The sequence below is a fragment of the Ipomoea nil genome, unplaced genomic scaffold, assembly GCF_001879475.1.
Source record: "Ipomoea nil cultivar Tokyo-kokei standard unplaced genomic scaffold, Asagao_1.1 scaffold3314, whole genome shotgun sequence".
In the NCBI taxonomy this organism is placed as follows: Eukaryota; Viridiplantae; Streptophyta; class Magnoliopsida; order Solanales; family Convolvulaceae; genus Ipomoea; species Ipomoea nil.
Window position 1 is genome coordinate 5,054,679 of NW_017619742.1, and position 25,384 is coordinate 5,080,062.

General features: G+C 37.5%; 1 protein-coding gene and 1 long non-coding RNA gene across 3 annotated transcripts; one reads left to right on the plus strand and one right to left on the minus strand.

Moving 5' to 3' along the window:
• The first annotated feature begins 1,897 nt into the window (after positions 1–1,897).
• LOC109169340 lies at positions 1,898–24,607 on the plus strand. The gene is made up of 3 exons (XR_002052217.1): positions 1,898–1,979; positions 8,708–8,709; positions 24,596–24,607. It is a non-coding gene; the product is annotated as an uncharacterized LOC109169340 (long non-coding RNA).
• Positions 3,317–6,715, minus strand: LOC109169339 (vesicle-associated membrane protein 711-like). 2 transcript variants are annotated; one of them, XR_002052216.1, is made up of 5 exons: positions 6,239–6,715; positions 5,087–5,277; positions 4,581–4,744; positions 3,640–3,819; positions 3,317–3,605 (listed from the first exon to the last, which is right to left on the minus strand). XR_002052216.1 is itself a non-coding variant. In XM_019318223.1 (4 exons), exons 1-4 carry the CDS (start codon positions 6,453–6,455, stop codon positions 3,729–3,731), a joined length of 663 nt encoding a protein of 220 aa, XP_019173768.1. In that variant the 5' UTR covers positions 6,456–6,715; the 3' UTR covers positions 3,317–3,728. The 2 variants fall into 2 exon arrangements, 1 of the variants encoding a protein (XP_019173768.1); XM_019318223.1 differs by having other exon boundaries at positions 3,317–3,819.
• Positions 24,608–25,384: the final 777 nt, after the last annotated feature.

Consider the following 25,384-nt stretch of genomic DNA (forward strand, 5'->3'; position numbering starts at 1 on the left):
AGTTAACACCAACTTAACGGATTAACAAACGGAGGATTATAGTGAGTAAAAATACAAAAGTCTGGGACTATATTAAGTCGTTTAGGACGAAATCGAGTAAAATCACTATAGTTGAGGACTATTTTGAGTATTAACTCAAAAATGTATGAATACAGTATAAGTTTGTGAAATGTTACGTTATACTAAGATTACGTTTGATTTAAACAATCATTTAAAAGTGCGTTTGATAATTAGGAAAGTTTGAGGGGTTGTTTATCAAAGTGGAGAAAATGAGATTTTTTTAGAAAATAAAAAATTAGAGAAGTGAAAAAATGAAAAATAGAAAACTTATTTACTAAATTCGTTCTTTAGTTGATTTCCAACTTTTTCCCCGATCTATATATATTTCTTAATGATTTAGTTGATTTCCAACTTTTTCAAATGGAGAAATGCAAAACACTACACTTGAACAGTATCAGTCTTTGTAATCTGTAAAAGAGTTTTATTGAAATTACTGGAACAATTCATAAAAGAAGAGTGATTTATTTAATCATTATAAATAAATTAAAAGAGAGACTAATATTAAAATTAATGAATTGTCCTTCTATTTAACACTAATTTAACGGAATAACAAACAGAGGACTACATTAAACAAAAACACAAAAGTCTAGTACTATATTAAGTCACCAAAGTCGTTAGAATGATTTTGGATATTAACTCTTTATAGTTGAGAGCGATTTTGGATATTAACTATTTTTAAATGGTTCAGAGTTATAGTTGTATTTTTTTAATGAAGATGCTATTGAAAATATGGGCACATTTAATGTGTTTGAATATTTTGATATTTGGACATTATATTCGTTATTTCAAATAGACTTTATAGTTTTTAACTATTTATAAATAGTTTAGTATAATAATTTTAATTATGAAATTAATAGAATTAATATTTTCACATATTTAAGAAAAATATTTATAAATACATCTTTATTTTAAATATTTACACATTTCTATCACATTACATAAATAATAATTACCAATGAATGTGAGTTCGTTTATCAATAAATTCTATTTTTTGAAGACCATGAAAATCTATCAATAACTACTCATAGATGCCCCAAAAAGGATGAACGTAACGACTAACGAGTGGATAGAAAATAATTTTTGTACGGAATATCTGAAAGTCATGAGTTCAATGTTTGTCAATAAAATTATACATCCTTTCTTAATAATAAATAAGAAAGATACAATATCAAAACAAAAAACAAAAAAAAAAAAACAAAAAACAAAAAACAAAGACAAAAAAAAACAAAAAAAAACAAAAAACAAAAAACAACAACAAAAAAAAAAGTATAGAATTCATCTCAACTAAAAATATAGTCTAGCAATTAGCTGCACATTTGGTATCTACCTAATCATGCAATCAAGCATTCAACAGTAACATATTTGACTATTAGATATTTGGATGTGAATTAATAATATTTCCTGAGCATTTAGTTCTAGATGGACTTAGGGTGTGTTTGGTTCGTAAAATAAATTTGAAATCGGAATAGTAATCAAATACTTAATAATGATTAAGGGTGTAAACAAATCAAATAAAAAAAAATTGAATTCGAATAAGTTGATTCGAATTCGAATATTTCGAATACGAATCTGAATTCGAATACTTTTTTTGATTCGAATATTTTTTGAATACGAATATGAATTAGAGTGTATTCGATTTGAATAGTATTAGAATATATTCGATTATTTTATGCTATTTAAATATAAATTTTTATTACATTTTATCTTAATTTACTGGAGAATTTTGTACAAAATTAAGTTAGGCATTTTGAATTCGAATATTCGAACCTCGAATAGAATATATTCGAATAAACTGGTCGAATCGAATACGAATCAAATTTGAGATTTGAATTTTAAACGAATACGAATATTCGAATATATAGTCGAATTTGAATCGAATAGTGGGATATTTGACTCGATTCGATTCATTTACACCCCTAGTAATGATAATAGATTTTGGTGAAACTATTTTACATATTTGGTAGTAAGGTGACATTAAAATGAGTACTAATATTGATGTTTGGTTATGTATTACTAATATTGATGTTTGGTTATGTATGACTCTATAATTAAAATAATGGCTTTAAAAATACAAAAATAAAAAAATTAAGATAATTGATCCGAATATAATGACATCCAAAACACCAATATAAACAAAAAAAAAAAAAATTAAAACAAAAATTTAAAAGCACTAATCCAAACTTTAAAAAGATTACTTGGAATGATATCCATTTTTAATTAGGGAATGAGATTTTAATAAAAGAGGTTACCAAGGGTGTATTTGGTTCGCACATGGGAATCGGAATCGGAATGAGAATCAAATGCTTGGTAATGGTATGAATTTTGGTGAAAGTATTTTGCATGGTTGGTAGTATGATGGAATTGTACTGATTATCAATATTGATGTTTGGTTATATATGACCCTATAATTGGAATACAGGTTTTAAAAATACAAAAACAAAAAATCAAAGCAATTGATCATAATATAATGACATCCAAAACATTAATATGAACAAAAACAAAACACAAATCTAAGGGTGTGTTTGGTTCATAGGTATAGCTATCAGGAACGGAATCAAAATCATTGTTATTGTTTAGTTGACAAGTTTTAAAACACTATTATGAGATTTGATTACCCCTTAATTAGAAAACCCATTCCCTAATAAAAAAAAAAAAAGAAAGATTTCATCCCATTATTCTCCCTCCTAATTGGTAATTTGATGTTTATGTTTGAATTATTGTTTTTAGATTTTTTGTTTTTATTTTTTATTTGTTCATATTGGTGCTTTGGATGTCTTTATATTAGAATAAATTGCCTTGATTTTTTGTTCTTGTATTTTTAAAACCTTTATTCTCATTACAGGATCATACATAACCAAACAACAATATTGGTAATCATCCAGTTCCACCTACTACCAAACATGCAAAATACTTTCACCAAAACACATTAACATTACCAAATATTTGATTCTCATTATGATTCCGATTCCCATGTGCGAGCCAAACACACCCTTAATCACTAATCCAAACTTAAAAATCATATATTACTAATAAGATGAAATGATACATTTTTAATTAGGGAATGAGGTTTTTGAAGGGGTAATCAAACCCCATAAATGTGTTTTAAAAAGTAGTCAACCAAACACTAACTATGATTTTGATTCATATTCCTAGTATGTAAACCCATGAACCAAACACACCCTAACTATGATTTTAATTCTCAATCTTAGTTTGTAAACCCATGAACCAAACACACTATTTACTGTTAACCAAATAATGAAAGCAATAAAGATAAAATCCATATATATAACTAAGCATTTACATCATAAACTCTTACTGGAGTCAGAGTTACTATGTTCCTCAACAGAGCCTGACAATACTGGAAAACTGGAATGATCACAAGCAACTTACACCTCATATATAGGGTTTTAACAACATATAATCTGATCAAATCACAGTCATGTGGCAGTATTTTTCATTTTTTTTTTCATAAAACTTTAAAAACATACAAGCATGGAGGTTTGTAGAATTGGCTCTGCCATGCTGCCCTCAAAGAAGAAGAAGAAGAAGAAGAAGAAGAAGAAGAAGAAGAAGAAGAAGAAACAAATCTGCACTTTACCTGAGGAAACGGTGCAAAGAATCACATGTCGAGATGACAACTTAAGACCATACTCTGAACCACGAGATTCTCACTTCCGGCATGATGGAAGAGTAATACCATGACAAATGAAGGCCAAAACCGCATAACCTATCACCAACAGGACGACTATCACTGCAACTCTGCAAAAAAATTCACACGGTTTAATGTTCTTTGAGGTAGATTACGCTTGCAAGGATCTGAGGTGGTTAGTATACGAATGGCAAACCTTAAATCAAACAAATGACTAGATTGAACTATAATGTGATAAATGCCCATATTCTGAATAACTGACTTCTGCAGCACGAGGGTTTAGTACTGGAATACATATACAGCTAAAGAGAACACCCATATGTAAAAGATAGAGAACAAAAATGAAACCACTGACAGAAAATACGACAATTTGCATCAGTATGATGCGACATGTTTACCAAAAATTTGTCAGCCAGACAAGCAAGTGACTATGCCACCAAGGTGCGAATAAGAATATCAAGGCCATAAACAGAGAAATCAAATACAACATCCAATTGACTAGAAGAAGTTCACAACATAATAACTTTATTCAAAGACCATTTCCTAATAGGATCAGAAGATAACCATGGTTCACAACAAAACATGCAGCCAAAGAGCAGGGCAGATAAGGCATTTAAAGAAAATCATGTGCAGACCAACCTGATTAACCTAACATTATCATTTCCCATTACAATGCTATTGGAAAAATGGATTGCATTCGAACAAAGCGGTAAGAGTAGAAGTGCCAGAAGCTAAGTCCAAGAGCTTAGATGAAAATGTAGGAAATTCAAAGAATCCATCTTTATGCATAGAAAACAAAAAAATAAAAAAATAAAAAAAATAAAAAAATAAAAAAGAAGAAGAAGTAATTGTTAGTTTAAAAGTGACATACATAAGCTTCACGTTTCTCCACCATACAGTGCTTCTAAACTGCCGAGCCTGCTTCCTGAAGCGAAAGGTATTTCCTTGCATATTTTCAGTTTTATCAACCAGCAACTCCAAACGATCCCCTCTCTCTAAAACTTTATCAATGTTCTCAATCATGACATCGCGCACCTGTCACAGTACATAGACATCTTCAAACTTCTATGATAATGTCCCATAAATAAAGAAAAGAATGTCTAGGAGAACATGAAAAATAATACAGTGTATGTCAGACAAACTGAACTTTAGAACCAAGTGACTTATTTACAAAAATAATGGCGCACATAAAACTGGATTGCATTCAAGCATTATATACATTCAGAATGGAGGTAGCTCAGACACATGAATGTGTAGAATAAAGCAAGAGTTGCCAAATTATTTTTTGTTTTTAAAAGCCTAGAGTTACTAAATAAGAAAGGACACTTTTTAATGCAGCATTGTATCATGTAGGTATTTCAGATATACAGGGTTTACCTGACTAATTTCACCTTTAATCCTGTTTATTCTGTCTGCATTTGGATCCTTTGAGTAGTATTCAATTTGTTGGCTGAGGACTCTTGAGAATTCATTATTCATGGCATAAGCTTGTGCAGTGAGAACTGCTCTTCCATAGGTTTTAACAAATCTTTGATGAATGTCCTCAAGGAAAGCAAAGGGAATTCTCCCTGCAAAGCAGTGAGCCACCATGAACTATATATACAAAAGATGACAAGCACATGCCTTGAAAGTAGGACAACTAGTAGATGTTTGCAAATCCAAATATGCAGAAACTTAAAAGCAGTGATACAGCAGTCAAAATAGTACTAAGAATAGCCAAAAAGGTGAATTTTCAGAACATCATCTTGAAGCCACTTAAGCTAAGATTTCACATCCTTATTTCATATGTGTATCCTCCGTAGGTAACAAGGTCTAATACCATGGTCACTTTAGGATATAATGCACATGGGTCAAACCACACTAAAAAAAAGTTAAATCAAATTAATTAGCTAGTCTAACCCATAGCCTTATAAACGTATATGTTCTCTCTTATATTTTCAATGTGGAACTCTTAATAGTACTGCATATTATTCTCCCTAGTTAACCAAAGAACAATTGAATAATAGGCTAATAGCTAGGACCATTTTCAAATTTATCAAACAAAAGGATCAACAGACTTGTGCTTTGGCTTTATTTTGATTCATTCATACAAATGAAAATAGCAATTCAAACTCAATAGTTACTCAATAGCAATTCTTTTTCGTTTTGAGCTAATGTAGTTCTCAATTTCAGTATTACTAATTAAGGCATAATTTACACAAAATAATCTAGGCCCTCAAAGCAATTCAAATGAAAAATTGCAACGAAACTCAAAGTCAAATCAAAAAAATCTGTCTTTCCTTCGGAACTCCAGTCAAATTCACTAAAAGAAATTAAAATTTTAAAAGTTAGAGGCAATTTTACAATTTTCCATTTTTAAGCCTAGTGCTAACACAAAATTGCAGTAAAACGCAAAATCAAATCCACGAGTGGCTTTTCCCTTTAGAGTTCCAGTCAAGGTTTAAGTAAAAAGAAATTTTAAATCTACACGATCAAAAGCTTAGAATTCAAGCAACTTTTTATTTTACTTAAATTTACGGTTCAACTTACTTCCGGCGACGTCGTCGGCCATACAGAGGACGGTGAGTCCATCGGTGCGTTTGACATGGAAAATGTAGCGATCCTGAGAGTAAGACACGTTTGTGTCGTCGTTCCCGGGGATCTTGTCCAGTATCTGCTTCGCAATCGCACTGGCGTTCGTCGACGCCGCGCTGTGCTCTGCTAACACCACTGATCCCCGGCCAACCAACGCATAAAGGATCGCCATATCCCCCACCCCCTGCTCTCTAAATCAACATATATATGTATATGTATATGTATATACTCCGTACTATATTATATGGATGTGCGTCGCCCTCTAGTTGAAGATTTGAATATATAAATACACACGTAAGATAACGTGTATAGCATGTACATATAGTTTATTATAGAAATTAACGGGATTTACAGCTTGCAGGTGAGTTGAAATGGTGAAATTTACAGAGAAGAAGATGAAGAATTACTGTCTTGACTCTAGAGTTTTGAAATGAACGAGGAAACCTGAACGCGGGTTGGGTTTATCGTTACATTTCCAATTGTATTTTTTTGTTTGAAAACCATTTCCATTTGTTATAAAGAGGGTTTATGTTGCTTTGTGGCACTAATTTAAAAAGGGAAAAGATATAAATTGGTCATTGAATTATGTGGGGATAGTAATTAAGTCACCGAACTCAATTAAGTTCTAAATTTATTCATTAATTTAGAAAAAAGGTACACTTAGCATTATTAGTAGCTTAACAACAAGTTTGGATTGTTATATGTATATTTTATTTTATATTTTATTATTTTTATTATCCTATTAAGCATTTGACCATCGTCCATGTCATGTTTTCCTAATTTTATTTCATGACGTGTCGACTACTATATTTAAAAATAATACAGTAATTTTTTTTGTTTCAAAAAAAATATTTTTTTAAATTTTATTTTAATAATTTCAAATAAAATAATTATTAAAAAAAAACAACCTCCATGGCTGGCCGGAGATGAAGCGGTCCCTAGCGCTTCATCTCCGCCCAGCCAGCCATCGAGACGAAGGATCCCCTTCGTCTCCGGCTGGCCATGTTGACAAAAGGGGACCCCTTCGTTTCCGGCTAGCCACGAAGATGAAGGGTCGGCCATGGAGACGAAGGAGTCCCCTTTGTCTCCGACAAGGTTATTTATTTATTTTTTTTTAATTTGAAAATAATTATTTTATTTTATTTTATTTTTTGAAAATAATTATTTTATTTGAAATTATTAAAATAAATTAAAAAAATTATTTTTAAATACAGTACCCGACACGTCAGGAAATAAAATCATGAAAACATGACATGGAAGATGGTCAAATTCTTGGTAGGATAATAAAAATAATAAAATATAAAATAAAATATATACATGACAACCCAAACCTGTTGTAACCTGTTAAAAATGCTAATTACACTTTTTTTCCAGGTTTATTGATGAATTTGGAGCTTATTCGAGTTCGGTAGCATAATTGATATCCCACAAATAGTTCAATGATCTATTTGTACATTTTCCATTTAAAAATTATATGTCAATATACAGTGTTAACGTATTATGTGATCCGGTTAATAAATTATGTTGATAAATATTGTAATTAACTTATTATCATGTGCTTTTTCAAAAAAAAAAAACTTATTATCATGTGCATTCAATTTATTTACTGGTACTACAATCACATAACATGTTAATTGCTTATACATAATTTGAATATTCATTTAGACCACAATACAAGATAGATCCTAATCCGTGGTATAATTTGTTTTATAAGAAAAAAAAATATTTTTAGGTTCTAACTTAGTAATTTTAAGAAAAATTATAATTTATGGATCCACAAATATGCCAATTATCAATGTCACCATAATTATTAGTGGTGTAAATGTTGTCCCTCAATTTTTAAAATGTGGCATATATTGTCACTACCCTAATAGGAATAAGGAGAAACATTATTGTCGGCGGAAGGAGAACAAAATAAAAAAGAAAAATGGAGGAAAGAAATGTGATCTTCGAATAGGAAAAATAACGGGTAACCACATTTACAGCACAAATAATTCAAGAGGGGCAACATATGTCACGTTTTGGAAATTAAGGGGCAACATTTACACCACTAATAATTCAGAAGTGACATTGATAATTGACATATTTGTTAGTCATAAATTACAATTTTTTCCTTAATTTTATTCATTTTATTTTTGATTTTATAAAATTAACCAAGTCAGTCTCAATTAAATGTTAAGACATAATTTATTTTTTTTAAATATCATTATAATAGTGAAATTAAATGTGAAATTCATTCAAACAAGCTAAGTGTTTATTAGACGTACTAAAGAACTCATACAAATAAACAAGTTTCGTCAATTTGGTAATTAACACTTTTGATGTCGGGGTTGTTTGGTAAATAGTTGTTAGCTGATTGTGTTAGTGGGTTTGACTAGCTGATAGCATTAGTTTATTTTTGTAGAAAAGTGTTTGGTAAATTAGCTGTTAGCTGATAGTTGATTACATACAAAATGATTTTTTGAAAAAATTGATCGAAAAAACTATTTTGAGTACCTTTTGAATTTTAACATTTTGGAGCAATAAATTGTTACAAAAAAATAATTAATGAAATACTTATATTGATTGTTTAATCAAGTCAAACAGCTAATAATGATCAAATAAGCTAAAAAGTCTAAAATTAACTGATATGCTAACTATTTTACCAAATAGAGTATTCAAATAGCTTTGTAGGTCAAGAGGTAGATCTAATAATTCCGTTTCATGGATTATCTTAGTTTTTTTTTTTTCTTCGGTTTTTGTACATATGATAGAATGTAGATAGGTTAAACATATAACATTCTTTGATTTCTAGTTAACTTTTTGCTTTTCCTTTTTCCTATGACTTATATGATAGGTTAAACTTATATGACTTATTATATTGTAAAATTTCGTTTTTATGATTTCTTGTTAACTTTTTTTTGTATTGCAAAATTTCGTTTTTTTTTTTGTTTGTTTGTTTTCAAAAAAAAAAAAAAAATGAAAGAAAAAAGAAAAAGTCATATGAAGACCAGGGAAGTGTCCATTCATGTGAAAACAACAAAGGAAGGAGAGTCGTTTGTTTGTATCGTTTGTTTAGTTTGCATATGATTGTACAAAAATTCAATCAGCTTATCCATCTAGCTTATACCTGCTCATTCACTATTAGGCCAGCTGTTCCAATTGGTTGTAGGACTAATCTCACAATTTTAATTACACTTAAATTTATTAATTTATTAATATTTGATTTGTATTTTAACAGTTCGTGTATTGCTACGTACATATAAATGTATAGCTCAATGTAGTTTTATGTTATAATGTGCTAAAAATTTTAAGCAAGAGTATTCAATGATTGTCCAGAAAATTATGTGAGTGGAGGCATACTTAAAATGACTTTAGAATTGTCATAACAAAATATTAAACACCTATAATATGTTTCAAATAATACATTATAAATTATAATACAATATTTATGATAGACTATATGATAGTTAACTGCGGAGCCAAAACTATATACTCCGTACTTGGGTAGGGTGAAATTTTAATTTGAAATGTTATAAAAATATTTATGGCAAAATATAAAATATAATCGATTAGATAAAATAGTTTGAATAGAAAAGACATTATTATATTTATTGTTAGGAATAAAGTGTAATGGTTTTGATATGCCAAATATGTATTTGTAGAACCCAAATTTTATTTGTATAGGTCTAGTAGAGTCTCAGACCATGATCGGGAAATTATTTATCTTGCAAAAGAGAAAAACAGAGGAAGATGCATGAAAATAGAAGAAGAAGATATAAAGCCTAAAATCAAGGATTTGTCTGGTGAAAATGACAAATTGAAGAAGAAGATGAATGATATGAGTTTAAGTCGCTGCTACTCAAAAAGAATTCCCAGAAGAATTTTCGAGGAAGAAAATTAAGATTGGAAGTTTGCATGAATTTGACTTGAAGATCAAGCATCAATGTTGCAAAAATCGCGCCTAGGCGCCATTGCGCCGCTGCGAAGAAGGCCGAAATCGGCCATCTCCGCGGCCGGCCGCCTAGCCGGCTGAACCGGCGCCTGAACCGGTGCTTTTAATTTTTTTTTTTTTTTTTTGAAAATGTCGGAAAACTTTCGGAAGGCATAACTTTTGACTCGGTTGTCCGATTTGGACAATTTTTTTTCAAATCACTAATTTCTCAAAAAAATGCTTCTTTAGCTCTTAATTTTAGTTTCTTTATGTATTTAGATGGTTTAAACAATATTTTGAACACTTTTACAACCACTTTCGTAAATAGTTTCTAAGAAATAACTATGGAAACCTTATGTTTTATTACTAAATTTTAAAAAATTTTAATTTTTAATTAAAAAAATAAAAAATAAAATAAAAATAAAATAAAAATAAAAACTAAAAAATCGGCGCCTAGGCTCCCTAGGCGCTAGGCGCCCCCTTGGCGCCTAGGGGGCGCCTAGCGTGTTTTGCAACATTGTCAAGCATCTATGAATTTGACTGAGACCCAGATATTTCCAAGAAACGTGAGAACACCAGAGGAATATCAGATGAAGTTTGGGAACTCATTTACATGAAGTTGAAGCTCTACAAACTGCTAGATTATCTTTTCTGACACTTTGCCAGAAGATAAGATAAGATCTGTGACAAAAAGATACAAGAACTCAAAAATGAGATCGTCTCTTTCCAACAGGCAGATTCTCATTACCAGCTATATAAGGATGAAGATATGAAGACTTGAAGAGAGTGCAAGACAGAGCAAAACAGAGCAAGAACACGAACTCACGAACAAAAAGCTTAGAAAGAGCAAGAGTTTCAATTGGTACAGAGCATACAAAAAAGAAATCTTCAAGTGAGAAAAGAAAAAGAACTCAAAGAGCTTCAAAAGAAATATTCAGAGAGTTTTAAAAGCAGAGCTAAACAGAGCATAAATATCAAGTGCTATACTTGATACATTCAAAGAGAGAAAAACAGTCAGAAATACAGAGCTTTCACGAGAAATCATTCAAGAGTGTTTAATCTTCATCAACGTCAAGACCTGCATCATATTGAAGATCATCTACAGAGTCTCAGAAGTTGGAAGCAAGAAGAAAACTTGTCTTTGAACAAGTAATATTCCTACGGGAGTGTAGGAAGGGAGGAAAGTAGCACGGAGCTGTGAAATCCTGGATTGTCACACGGAGCTGAGATCCGAAGCAGCAGTGTTGGAGGCACTGGGCGTGATTAGTGCGGGCTTTGTGATCAAAACACTAGATCACGGAAGAGCATTTCTACCGGAGTGTAGAAGACTGGGGGAAAGTAACGCAGAGTCGTGAAATCCTGGGAAAGTAGCGCGGCGACGTGAAACCCGAAGCAGCAGTGTGGTGTCACTGCGCGTGATTAGTGCGGGCTTGGTGATCAAAGCACTAGATCATGGAATTCATTGTATCTTGGAACCAAGAAGTGGTGGATATAATGAATTGCTCTTGGAGATAAGAGCAAGTGGAGTAGGAGGATTACACCACCTCCGAACCACTATAATTGTCTTGTGTTCTTTACTGCTTTCTTTACTTACTACTCTTTACTTGCTTCTCACGAGATATACTTGACACAATCTCACACACACTTGTCTTTATTTATTTCCGCTGCGTACCAAACTCTAACAATCTAGTTAAGAGTTTTGGTTTCTCTGTGCCTTAGCAATTGTTGTGTTGTGTGAAAAAGTTTGAAAGTCTATTCACCCCCCCCCCCCCCCAGACTTTCACCTTACCTCTTTTGGGACCAACATTTATAAATACTTTAATTTTAATTTTCTTTTAATTAGATCAACTTTAAAATTTTTCTAAATTAATTTGAATACGATGAAGTATAATATAAATTTGTTGACTACATTAACAAAATGATTCACAAAAAAGTAGACTTAAAAAAGTATTTAATTTATTGAATGGTGAGAAGAGCTAAAATAAAGAATAGAAGCTAAAATATACACACACAAAAAGTAGAATTAAAAATATACATTTAATTTATTGAAGGGTGAGATTGTGGGAAGAGCTAACAAAAAGTGTTCTTAGTGGGATTCAAGGTTCAACCAAATGAGCTATTGAACTCTTTAGTAATTTGTATATGTACATAACATTAAAGGGGTAAGGCATGAAGGGAGGGGGGGGGGGGGGCAGCTACCCCACTGCCACCATTGTGGCTCTGCCACTGAGAGTATTTATGTGTGACAAAGTAATGGGCCTAGCACCCGACCCGGGTTGTTAACAGGCACCTGACCCAGCACCACGTGGAAATCGAACGGGCAGAACTCCAACGGACAGAATGCCAACCGGTGAAAACATTACTACGGGTCATTTACTGCGCCCATTGAAGAAAGAGAAATAAAGGCTCAGCTCCTCATTACGTCTCATGATGTTATTACCGTTAGGGACTTGATATAAGTAGAACCTCTCCTCAGCTAGGGGGGATACATTGAATATTCTGTACTGAAATACTAAAGCAATACAATTCGTTATTCTTATATTATATTTCTGGTAACATATTCACCGTCATTGGTGCTTTCATTGAGAGCCTGAGATCAATACTCAAGCAGGCGAATACACACAACTCTCTCTTTCAACGACAAGCTTGAAAGAATGGTGTCCTGCAGCTCCCATGGTTCCCGCTACTTGAACAATGGCAACGCCTTAGGTGATCTTCGAGACCAACTCGCCAACAATCGTGGAGGGGACCTCCGAGAACAACTCAATAACGGGAGGGCCGGGGACCTTCGAGAACAAATCAACAATGAGGAACAAACCAAATCATGAACCTCCAAACGACCGCCGAGGCCATCCAGCAAGCGGCGACAACACTAACCCAGGCAGTGGTAGGATTGCAAGGCCAAGCGCCCCCGCCGCGGCCCCAGGAAATAGAAGTGGAATCCCCACGAAGGGTAGAAACCCGGCAACAACAGGACACAACCCGTGCGGCGAGGGATGCAGGATGCCACACTAGGACAGGGGCCCTAGAGGAGGGCGCCCAAAGAAGTGGACCGACCAGATGACGACCAGGACCCTCCTAGTTTGCGCTCGAATAGTTGGGACAAAGGTCGTCCGCATGGCAAAGATTGGGATCGCGGGCCATGGGGTCCTCCACTAGAGGCCATCGCCGACGCGAAAGCAGAGGAGCAGAGAGATCACCCACGGAGAAGATGGGCGAATCTGAAGAGCCGGCCCGGCACCGACACTTGGATGAGCGGCATGTTGACGAGTCGGCCCCGCGCCGGCACTTGGATGGGCTGGCCCCGCACCGACACGAGGATGAGCCGGTCCCGCGCTGACATGTCGATGAGCCAGCCCCGCGCCGGCATATGGGTGAGTCGGGCCCACGCCGACACTTTAATGAGCTGGCCCCACATCAGCACCCTAATGAGTCGGCCTTAGTCGAGAGACAGCAGAGGAAAATTGAAGAGTTAGCAAAGAAGGTAGAAGCTTGGGAGCAATCGCCGGAATCCGAGGTGCGGATGGCAGCTTCGTTTTCCCCAAGTATAATGGATGTGCCGTTGCCAAGGGACTTTAGGTAGCCCGCCTAAATTTAAAGATATTTAAAACCTATAAAATAAAGGCTAATCTATTATTATTTCCCAAACACAGCATAAGCTAATCATAAATTCATAATAGTCGGGGTGTTTGTAACACCCCGTGTTACGGCCTTCAATCCCAGATTAATTATTTAATTAATCCCGTTAATAATAATTAAATATGATTTAATTCGGTTAGGTTTCCCTTTAATTAATTAATAAGGCCCACCATGAACCGTGGGCCCTTGCCTAAATTAGAGCCTTAAGCCTATTAGGAATAAAGAAAGTAAACCTTTTACTATTCAGATTCTGATTAGGAATCCTAGACCTAGTTATCCATTAGGAATAAAGGAAGTAGGTCTTTTACTATTCAGATTATGATTAGGATTCTCTTTAATTAATTAATATGGTCCACTATGGACCATGGAACCCAATCCTTAGTCCCAAAAGGAATAGAATTAGCAAGCCTATAATATTAGTTCCTAATTAGGACTCCTAAATATATAAATAGGGGACTTAAGAGGCACCTAGAACCCCCCATCACAATAAACGACTCACCATCCCAAAAGAGCTCCAAGAATTCCCTTAGAAGAAATCAAGAAAGCAAGAAAGCTTAAAGAAAGACCCTTCATAGCCAAGGAATTAATTAAGGCTAAGAGGTAACCCATGTCTCAACAAAACCTATTTTCATAGCTATGATTTCCCCCGTAGGATTTCCCCATATTATTGTGTATTGATGATTTGTGATGTTATTATTGATGACTGATGGGATAATTCCATGGGTGATCTTGATATCGGGAGATTCTTGATAATTATGGTGTTCTTAACGATTACGTGGAGTTCTTGATAATTATATGTTGTTCTTGATAATTGTATGGCGTTCTTGATACTTATGTGTTATTTGTACCGATCTTGTAATTAGAAGACAAATCGTATTCTTGTTGGCATAAAAGTGATTAGAACTCTAGGTTGTATCGTATGGAATTATTCTTGGTATATTGGGTGGGAATTCGCATGATTGGGTGTCTATTATGTTTAGAAAAGCATGTTAGGTTATGTGCCGATTGTTTCCTGATTTTGATCCGTTAATTGTCTACGTGTGTTATCAATTGCGTTTGAAAGTGTCCAAGCATGGTTTCGGGTTCCACAAAGGTTCCTGGGGCGTTTCTTGATGAAAAGAGTCAGTGGGGGGTAGGGGACCCGCCACCTACCCGCGGCCTCCTTGGGCAACGCCGGCAGCGGGCAGCTGGCGGGCGGGCAGCTGCCCGGTTTTGTTACCGCCGGCGGGTGATCCTTCACCCACCGGCTACCCGCTGGTTTGCACCCCAATTGGGGATCTTGGCTTCCCCGTTTGATGTTCCCCCGTTCCCCGTGGTGTCCCAACGGACTCCGTTTATCGTGCCTATGTCTAGTTTGATATTTCGGGTACCGTTCGTAGGTTTACGAGTCTACTATATTGCATGCTAGTTGAATTGGTATCCCGTTGACCTAGGTGGAAGGAGTATGAACCCCTTAGGACTATTCTTAGTATGTGAAGGATCACGCATAGGTTTTGTTATACGCTTTCTCCCCCTTCCCAATATGTAATATGGGTTGCATGTGCTTGCTATGTGATATGTGTGTGTGTTACCCCAATTCGGTTGCGATCGGATTGGTTATCTTGAGCTGCGGTTCAGAAGCTGGCTGCGGTCAGATTGATACTCTTGGGCTGCGGTCCACCGTTTGGTTGCGATCAAATGTTTCTATACGAGCTGCGGTTCGTCCTCTTTCCTGGCTGCGGTCAGATGACATTCTCCTGGGCTGCGGTCCACTGTTTGGTTGCGATCAAACACTATGATGAGCTGCGGTTCATCGGTCGGTTGCGATCGACCCCTCCGTATTGCGATACGGGGCAGGGTGCTGCGGGGCCGTGTCAGAGCTATATGCGCTGACCCTCATGTATGGGCATGCGATCGGTCCTGTGGCGCCAACACAGTGTGCTATGTGTTGTGATATGGATGAGTGGTGATCATGAGTGTCTTGGGGGATGTGACTATGGGATTTATGTTGGGAATTGTTTATGTTGGGTTGTGACTATTGTTTATGCTTTGCCTTATCTGCCTTATCTGTTGTGAACTGCATATGTTGTTATAACTGTTGCTCGTGTCTGGCCTTATCTGTCGAGTCATTCCCGGTTTTAAAAGCTAGAGTTCGTAGGATATATCTTCATGCTCAAAATGGTTTTCGTATATCTATATATATATCTCTATATGTATTGTATTTCAACGCGTTGGAGTGGGTTACCAGCATCTCTCGCTGAACAGATATATTTGGCTTTCAGGCACAGAAGAATAAGTCACTGGAGCGCGCTAGAACTTGGAACGTAGAAGTAGATAGTTTCCCTTTTCGGCCTGCGTGCCATGCTTATGCCTTTACATTATTGAGGATATTAGTTAGTTAGCCTGTGCACCTGAGTTCTCTAGCTCAGGTGTGGCATAGCACCCCATACTCTTGTATTATGTTTTGGGATTTAATGGAATTTCACCTTTATTTTTTAAGTTTTAAATGTCTTGAAAATCTGGGGTGTTACAGTGTTATGCCACATCTGAGCTAGAGAACTCAGATGCACAGGCTAAACTATCTAACAAAGCATAATCCACGATTGATATCTATGTACAAATCAAGGCACGTAGGCCATCTCATCAAGGCTAGAACTATCTAAACTAAGTCCACGAATCCAACTAGCGCACTCCGAAGCTACTCAACTGTCCCTGAAAAACATTCAGTGTAACAACTGTAGCACCCCGTGTTACGGCCTCCAAATCAACCAATTATTTAGTTACTTACCCTAAAAAGAGAATTAAATTCCAGTAATTAACTTGGAAGAGTCCACCATAAGGCATGTACCCTTATCCCTAAACCAAACCCTTAGTCCTATAAGAAATAGAATTAGTAAATCCATATCATTCAGACCCTAATTAGGACTCTTAGATATATATAAGGACATAGGAGGCACCTAGAACTCACACCACAATAGCTTTCACCGCACAAGAATTCCCAAGAAATCCTCTAGGAGAAATCAAGAAGAGGAGATCTTAGAGAAAGAACCTTTATAGCCAAGGATTCTAATTAAGGCTAAGAGGTAACCCATGTCACAACAAAACCTATTTTCCTTGCTATAATCTTCTTCTTTGGCTCCTTCTCTATGCTTGTGTCTTGATAAATCTTTTATGATGATTATGATATGATCTTGATAATGATGAGATGATCTTATGTGTTGATCTTGATAATCTTGATGATTATAAGAGGATCTTGATAATTGTGTGTTGATTCTTGATAAATCTTGATGTTCTTGATTTTAAAGATAAAGTATGATTTTGTGATTTAAATATGATTAGAGCCCTAGGTTGAATCGTGAATTTCGTATTGTGATATTCTTGGTATATTTGGGTGGGAATTCGCATGTTCGGGTGTTGATTATGTTTAGAAGTCATGTTAGGATGTGTTCAATGTGATTCTTGGTTTTGATCCGTTATTTGACTACATGGTGTCGACGTTTATGTTTAAAAGTGTCTAAACATGGTTTCAGGTTCCACAAAAGATCCCGGGACCCAAGTATTGAAAAAGAGTCAGTGGGGGGTAGGGGAACCCACCACCTACCCGCTGCCCCTATTGGGCGTCGCCGGCAGCGGGCAGCCGGCGGGCAGGCCACTGCCTGCCGGGCACCCGCTGCCCAGAAGTCTCGCCGCCGGCGGGCAACCTGCGGGTGGTCCTCCACCTGCCGCCCACCCGTTGGAAAATCCCAATGTGGGATGGTGGTTTCCCCATTTGATGTTTCCCTGACCCTCGTGGTATCCCAATGGACTCCGTTTATCGTGCCTGAGTCTAGTTTGATGTTTCGGGTACCATTCGTAGGATAAAAGAGTCTTAGGTATTGCATGTTAGTTGAATCAGTACCCCTTTGGCCTAGGTGAAAGGAGTATGAACTCCTTAGGACTATTCCTAGCAAGCACATGCAACCCACTCCAACGCGTTGAAATACCTTATAGATAGATATATATAGATATACAAAAATCATTTCGAAGCAGGAAGATATATACTTAAGAGACACTAGTTTTAAAACTAGGAATAGACTCAGCAAATAGGGACAAGCTCATCAATAAACAATAAACAGTTAAGTAGAGATAACGTCACAAGGAATACGCATCTAAGGTCACAGAACATTTTCCCAATTCCCAAATCACATCATCATTCAATCACCATTCATATCAAATAATCGTTGATGGCGCCACGGGACCAATCGCCTGCCCCGAACATGAGGGTTAATGCTTATAGCATTAACACGGCCCGGCAGCACCCTACCTCAGTACCGCGGTATGAGGGGAGTTGATCGCAACGAACCCTTTGAGAACCGCTGACGAACTCAGCGTCGGACCACGATCCTACACACCACTGACGCACCCAGTCGGTGGATCGCGATCCCCTTTTCAAGGGGGACTTACGACCCTACACACCGCCGATGGGTACGCCGGTGGACCATAGCGGATCAAGCCCGACACATCGCGGAGCTATACTCAGTCGGTGGGCGAAGATCCTCGGAGACTATGGCCCTACACACCGTCGTCCCATCACTCGATGGGTCGCAGCCAGCCGTAGCCCTACACACCGCCCCGATTACTTGGATCGGTGGACTACAGCCTTCCTCGGCTTATTGGCCCTACACACCGTCCTGGCGCGTTCAGGTCCGGTGGGTCATAGCACCGAGGCCCATGTGGACCGCAGCCCTAGAAGTGAATCACTGACCACAGCCAGGAGAATGAACTGCAGCTCATAAGTAGCCAAACAGTGGACCGCAACCCTATATAATATTTATATACCTGACCGATCGCAACCGGCCTGGTTAACAGTTGGTATGGTTCTCAACCCATCCAACTGCCCGTATAGCCAATTTGATCGCAACCAAATTGAGGAATCATGCATCACATAACACGTTATAGCACATAATAGCACATTGGGGAGGGGAGGCATATAATTAAACTTACCTGTGATCATTCACATACTAAGAATTGTCCTAAGGGGTTCATACGACTTCCACCTAGGTCAATGGGCTACCAATTCAACTAGCATGCAACTCCTAAGATTCACCTATCCTACGAACAGTACACGAAACATCAAACTAGACTTAGGTACGACAAATGGGGTCCGTTGGGACGCCACGGGGAATGGGGGACATCAAACGGGGAAGCCGCGGACCCTGGAGGGGTCACGAACCAGCGGGTAGCCGGTGGGTGAGGGATCACCCGCCGGCTGCTCGCCGGAGATCACTGCCCGGCAGCGGGTTGCCGGAGGGCGGACGCCTGCCTGGCGCCTGCCCGCTGCCCGGCGGTGATCTTCGGGCAGCGGGTACCCCTACCCCCACCTACCCCCCACTGACTCATTCATCAATATTTCGCCCCGGGATCCTTTGTGGAACCCGAAACCATGCTTAGACACTTTTAAACACAATTAACGACACCACGTAGTTAATTAACGGATCAAAAAGCAAGAATCACATATAACTCGTCCTATCACGACTTCTAAATATAAACAACACCTGAACATGTGAATTCCCACCCAAATATAAATTAAGAACATTACAACACAAATTCCCAATTCATCCTAGGGCTCTAATCCCTCCCAAATTATCAAAACCATATTTTATCAAGAATTACCAAGATTCGTCAACAATCATCACATCAATATCAAGAACCTCTTTTCAACATCAAGATCATCAAGATTATCAAGAATACACATAAATCATCTTATCAATCATCAAGAATATATCACAAATAGCATAGAGGAATTCATCAAGACACAAGCATATAGAAGGAGGCCAAGGAAGGAGATTATAGCGAAGAAAATAGGTTTTGTTGAGACATGGGTTACCTCTTAGCCTTAATTAATTTCCTTGGCTATGAAGGGTCTTTCTTTAAGATTCCTCCTTTCTTGATTTCTCCTAGGGGAATTCTTGGAACTTCTTGTGTGGTGAGAGATTATTGTGGTGTGGGTTCTAGGTGCCCCCCCTATGCCCCCTATTTATACACCTAAGAGTCCCAATTAGGGTCCAAATACTATGGGCTTGCTAATTCTATTCCTTATAGGACTAGGGGATTGGTTTTAGGGATAAGGGCCCATGGACTATGGTGGGCCTTTTCCTAATTAATTACTGGAATTTAATTCTTTCTTTTGGGTAAATGATTAAATGATTAATTGGTTTTAGGGGCCGTAACACGGGGTGTTACACCTCTAACATAACAAACAAGGCTAAACCCACCAAGTTACACCAACTCTTGTTTATTAATGCATTACACCTTATATTTTACCTATAATTTTGGGCTGAGAGCTTTGACCACCGTCATGACCGGCCGAAGACTTCCCGACGGCGTGTCCAGTCGGCCACCTCAGTCCATGGCGTGGGCGGGCAGGGTGGTGCGCTCCCGGGCACTTCAACCGCGCCCCTGGTCCTAAGGGGGTGCGACGCGGTGCGCTGTGGTGTTCAAAATGGTGCAATATGGTGTGAAGGGGTAAGGCCGGTATGATCATGGGCTGGTAATCGACCCTTCCGGCTAGTGCATGACTAACAAGGTTAGCTAAATGTTGATAATCGACCCTTCAGGCATGCATGAGACACATGGAGAATGGATATGAAAGAGTAGTTGATGTCGTACAGTTAGCTATAGCCCATTTCTTTGGCCGCGATCTTTGTAATTGGGCTGCCAGCTGTCTGGGTAATAAAACCCCCAGGTAATATAGGGAAAATTATGTTGTGCAATCGTGTGCACCATGCATGGTGCACACTGTTCTCTGTATTCACAAATCAACTATATGTTCATAATTTGATAACTATACAGTTTAGAAATTATGAATCAACAATAAAGAAATTATGAATCTACAGTCCAGATATTATGAATCTGCAGTGTAGAAATTATGAATCTACTGTATAAAAATTATGAATCTACTGTATTTATATTATGAATCTACGATTTAGAAATTATAAATCTACAATAAAGATTTTATGAATCTACAGTATAGAAATTATGAATCTATAGCATAGAAATTATGAATCTATAATATAGAAATTATGAACCTATAGTATAGAAATTCAGAATCTATAGTATAGAAATTATGAACTATTTTGGACCTAGCACCCCAGATAATAAAACTACTATTTTCTTACACCCCGTTCTATACATATATACCTGGTACACCCCGGGTAATAAAGCTACTATTTTCTTACCTCGCGTTTTGTACCTATATACCTGGTACTATTTTGGGTCTAGCGCATCGGGTAATAAAGCTAATATTTTCTTACCCCCTATCTATACCTATATACCCGGTTTATGGTGGACCGGGTTCCTATAAAACTATGAATATACTTATTTAATTTGGAAAAAAATGAAGGTTTATTATAAAATTAAAATAAAATTTCGTTATTTTCCTTATTACCGAGTATATTAGTACATAATATATATTATATAGTATATAGTATATGTTAATATGTTATGTTATTTCCCTCACAAAATAAAAATAATTCCATAATTCCTTCAATTCTTCCCCCCTTTACAAATTTTTACTTAGCGCCAATTTTTCTCTCTTTACAAATTTTCTCTTCAACCTCCTCGCTCACAAAGCCCTTGTCGCCGCTTCAGCCTCCATCCTTGTCACCGTCTTCAGCCCAACGACCACCCGATCTGCTGCAGCTTCGTCGTTTAGATCAGCAACCGCGACGACCAACGCCGCCTTCGTCGCCACCCCGGCCGATCTAAGGAATTTTCGTTCCCTCCACCGCCTTCCCTGCGATGCTGCGTTCCTCTGTACCAGACGACACACCGCTGGTGCCATCTCCTCCGCCCCCAATCTGCAAGTTCATTTTTTTTTACTGGTTTTGCAGGCGACGGGATTATTGTAGAGATAGAGGATAGACACAAATGTAGGTCTAGATCTCACTCCAAAGATAGATCTAAATATAGACCAAATTCAAGATCACCTTCTCACTCCAGAAGGTAAGCTCTGGTTTTTCGTCATATTACTCTTCTGCTTGTCCATTTACCTTGTTTATTTGGGTTTCCATTTTCATTTTCTTTAGTTATCTGTACAGACAAACATGCAATGTTCTTTGTTATATTAATATCTATATATATTGATGTGAACAAAGAAAATTGAATCAATTGAATAAAATATTTTAATATTCAAAATTCTGGTTACATTGAGTATCAATGTGGTGTGGGTACAAGTCTCTGGATGGTCCTCTGATTCTTCAATTGGATGCCTTGAACACTCCACCATTGAAGGGCCTCCGGGTTTCAAGTGACTTAATCTTCAAATAAGGGCTTGTATATAGCTTGTTCTTCATTGAAGGGCCTCCGGGTTCAAATGGCTTGATCTTCAATGGAGGTTTGGATCAACATGCATGATTGGATTGGAGGAGGGCCTTTTACTTTCAGGATCACATTTTTATTGTGATATCTGAATAAACTTGATGTTTCTATGAATTTTTCCTAGGATGTGTACATAGAAATAAGAGCTCTTATTTATAGCGGTCGGATAGAAGAGTTTTGATAAGCCCAAACTCTTTTGATATTATCTAATTAACAAATTAGATAATATCAATATTATCCAAAATATATCCAAATATATTCAAATATATTAATATTGATAAATAATCATATTTATCAAATTTTCAATGTCAACAAATTCCCCCTCGAGACTTGCTTGTACACCACTTGAGAGCATATACCACTCCAAAGTATGTAGTACAAGGAAATCTCTGTAAAGGAGTAGTGTATATCATTAATTATATTTAGTTTTGTGGTTAGACTTTGTCTGGTTTGTTAGTATTAATCTACTGGTTAATAGCATAGGAGTAGGCTTTGCTGTTATGTGCAGGCTATTTAAGCTTCCTTCATGGTTCATAATAAAGTGTAACACCCCCGATTTTCAAGACATTTAAAACTTATAATAAAGGTAGAATCTTATTAAATCCCAAGATATAAATACAAGCGTTCGGGGTGCTATGCCACACCTGGGCTAGAGAACCCAAGTGCACAGGCTAACTAACTAATATCCTCCCAGCGTAAATACGTAAACGTGGCACGCAGGCCAAAAGGGAAACTATCTACTTCTAAGTTCTAGCGCACTCCAGTGACTTAATCTTCTGTGCCTGAAAGCCAAATATATCTGTTCAGCGAGAGATGCTGGTAACCCACTCCAACGCGTTGAAATACAATACATATAGAGATATATATAGATATACGAAAACCATTTTGAGCATGAAGATATATCCTACGAACGCTAGCTTTAAAACCGGGAATGACTCGACAGATAAGGCTAGACACAAGCACAGTTATAACGAGCATATGCAGTTCACAACAGATAAGGCAAAGCATAAACAATGATCATAACACAACATGAACAATCCCCAATATAAATCCCATAGTCACATCCCCCAAGACACTCGTAATCACAACTCGTCCAGGTCACAACACATAACACACTTTGTTGGCGCCACAAGACCAATCGCATGCCCATACATGAGGGTCAGCGCATATAGCTCTGACACGGCCCCGCAGCACCCTGCCCCGTATCGCAACACGGAGGGGTCGATCGCAACCGACCGATGAACCGCAGCTCATCATAGTGTTTGATTGCAACCAAACAGTGGACCGCAGCCCAAGAGAATGTCATCTGACTGCAGCCAGGAAAAAGGACGAACCGCAGCTCGTATAGAAACGTTTGATCGCAACCAAACGGTGGACCGCAGCCCAAGTGTATCAATCTGACCGCAGCCAGCTTCTGAACCGCAGCTCAGGATAACCAATCCGATCGCAACCGAATTGGGGTAACACACACATAACACATAGCAAGCACATGCAACCCACATTACACATTAGGAAGGGGGAGAAAACGTATAACAAAACCTATGCGTGATCCATCACTTACTAAGAATGGTCCTAAGGGGTTCATACTTCTTCCACCTAGGTCAACGGGATACCAATTCAACTAGCATGCAATATAATAGACTCATAAACCTACGAACGGTACCCGAAACATCAAACTAGACATAGGCACGATAAACGGAGTCCGTTGGGACACCACGGGGAACGGGGAACATCAAACGGGGAAGCCGGGATCCCAAGTTGGGGAAATTTCCAGCGGGTAGCCGGTGGGTGGGGGGGCCACCCGCCGGTTTTACTGTTCCGGGCAGCGGGTCGCCGGCGGGCAGCTGCCCGCCCGCCGGCCACCCGCTGCGAGGCGGTGATTCTCGGCACCGGGTAGGTGGCGGGTCCCCTACCCCCCCACCTACCCCTCACTGACTCTTTTTCATCAATTGCGCCCCGGGAACCGTTGTGGAACCCGAAACCATGCTTAGACACTTTACAACGCAATTAACGACAACACGTAGACAATTAACGGATCAATTATGAGAAACGAACGACACATAACCTATCATGCTTTTCTAAATATAATCAACACCCAAACATGCGATTTCCCCACCCAATAAACCAAGAATAATATCATACGATACAACCTATGGTTCTAATCACTTTTATATCAACAAGAATACGGTTCGTCTTCTAATTGCAAGATTCGGTAAGAATAACACATAAACATCAAGAGCATCATATAATTTTCAAGAACAACACATAATCATCAAGAACTCCATATAATTACCAAGAACACCATAATTATCAAGAATCTCCCAATATCAAGATTATCAAGGTTCCTCATGGAATCATTATATCAATCATTAATAATAATCATCACCAATCATTAATACACAATAATATGGGGAAACCCTAAGGGGAATCATAACTATGAAAATAGGTTTTGTTGAGACATGGGTTACCTCTTTGCCTTAATTAATTCCTTGGCTACGAAGGATCTTTCTTTAAGCTTCCTTGCTTTCTTGATTTCTCCTAAGGGGATTCTTGGAGCTCTTTTGGGGTGGTGGGGCGTTATTCTTGTGGGAGGTTCTAGGTGCCTCTTAAGTCCCCTATTTATATATTCAGGAGTCCTAATTAGGAACTAATATTATAGGCTTGCTAATTCTATTCCTTTTGGGACTAAGGATTGGGTTCCATGGTCCATAATGGACCATATTAATTAATTAAAGAGAATCCTAATCATAATCTGAATAGTAAAAGACCTACTTCCTTTATTCCTAATAGATAACTAGGTCTAGGATTCCTAATCAGAATCTGAATAGTAAAAGGTTTACTTTCTTTATTCCTAATAGGCTTAAGGCTCTAATTTAGGCAAGGGCCCACGGTTCATGGTGGGCCTTATTAATTAATTAAAGGAAAACCTAACCGAATTAAATCATATTTAATTATTATTAACGGGATTAATTAAATAATTAATCCGGGATTGAAGGCCGTAACACGGGGTGTTACACTCTCCCCCCCTTACGAGAAGCTTCGTCCCCGAAGCTTGGAAATCATTGCAGGGTTAACGAGTCAAGAGAAGAACCGCGGTCCTATAGAGAAGGTATTCCACGGGGAAATTGTATACTTGCACGCCTATGTGTGTTGGGTTTTTGGGAACGATTAGGTTTACAGGGCTAAGAGAGTGGGTTTCAAACTTGAGGACA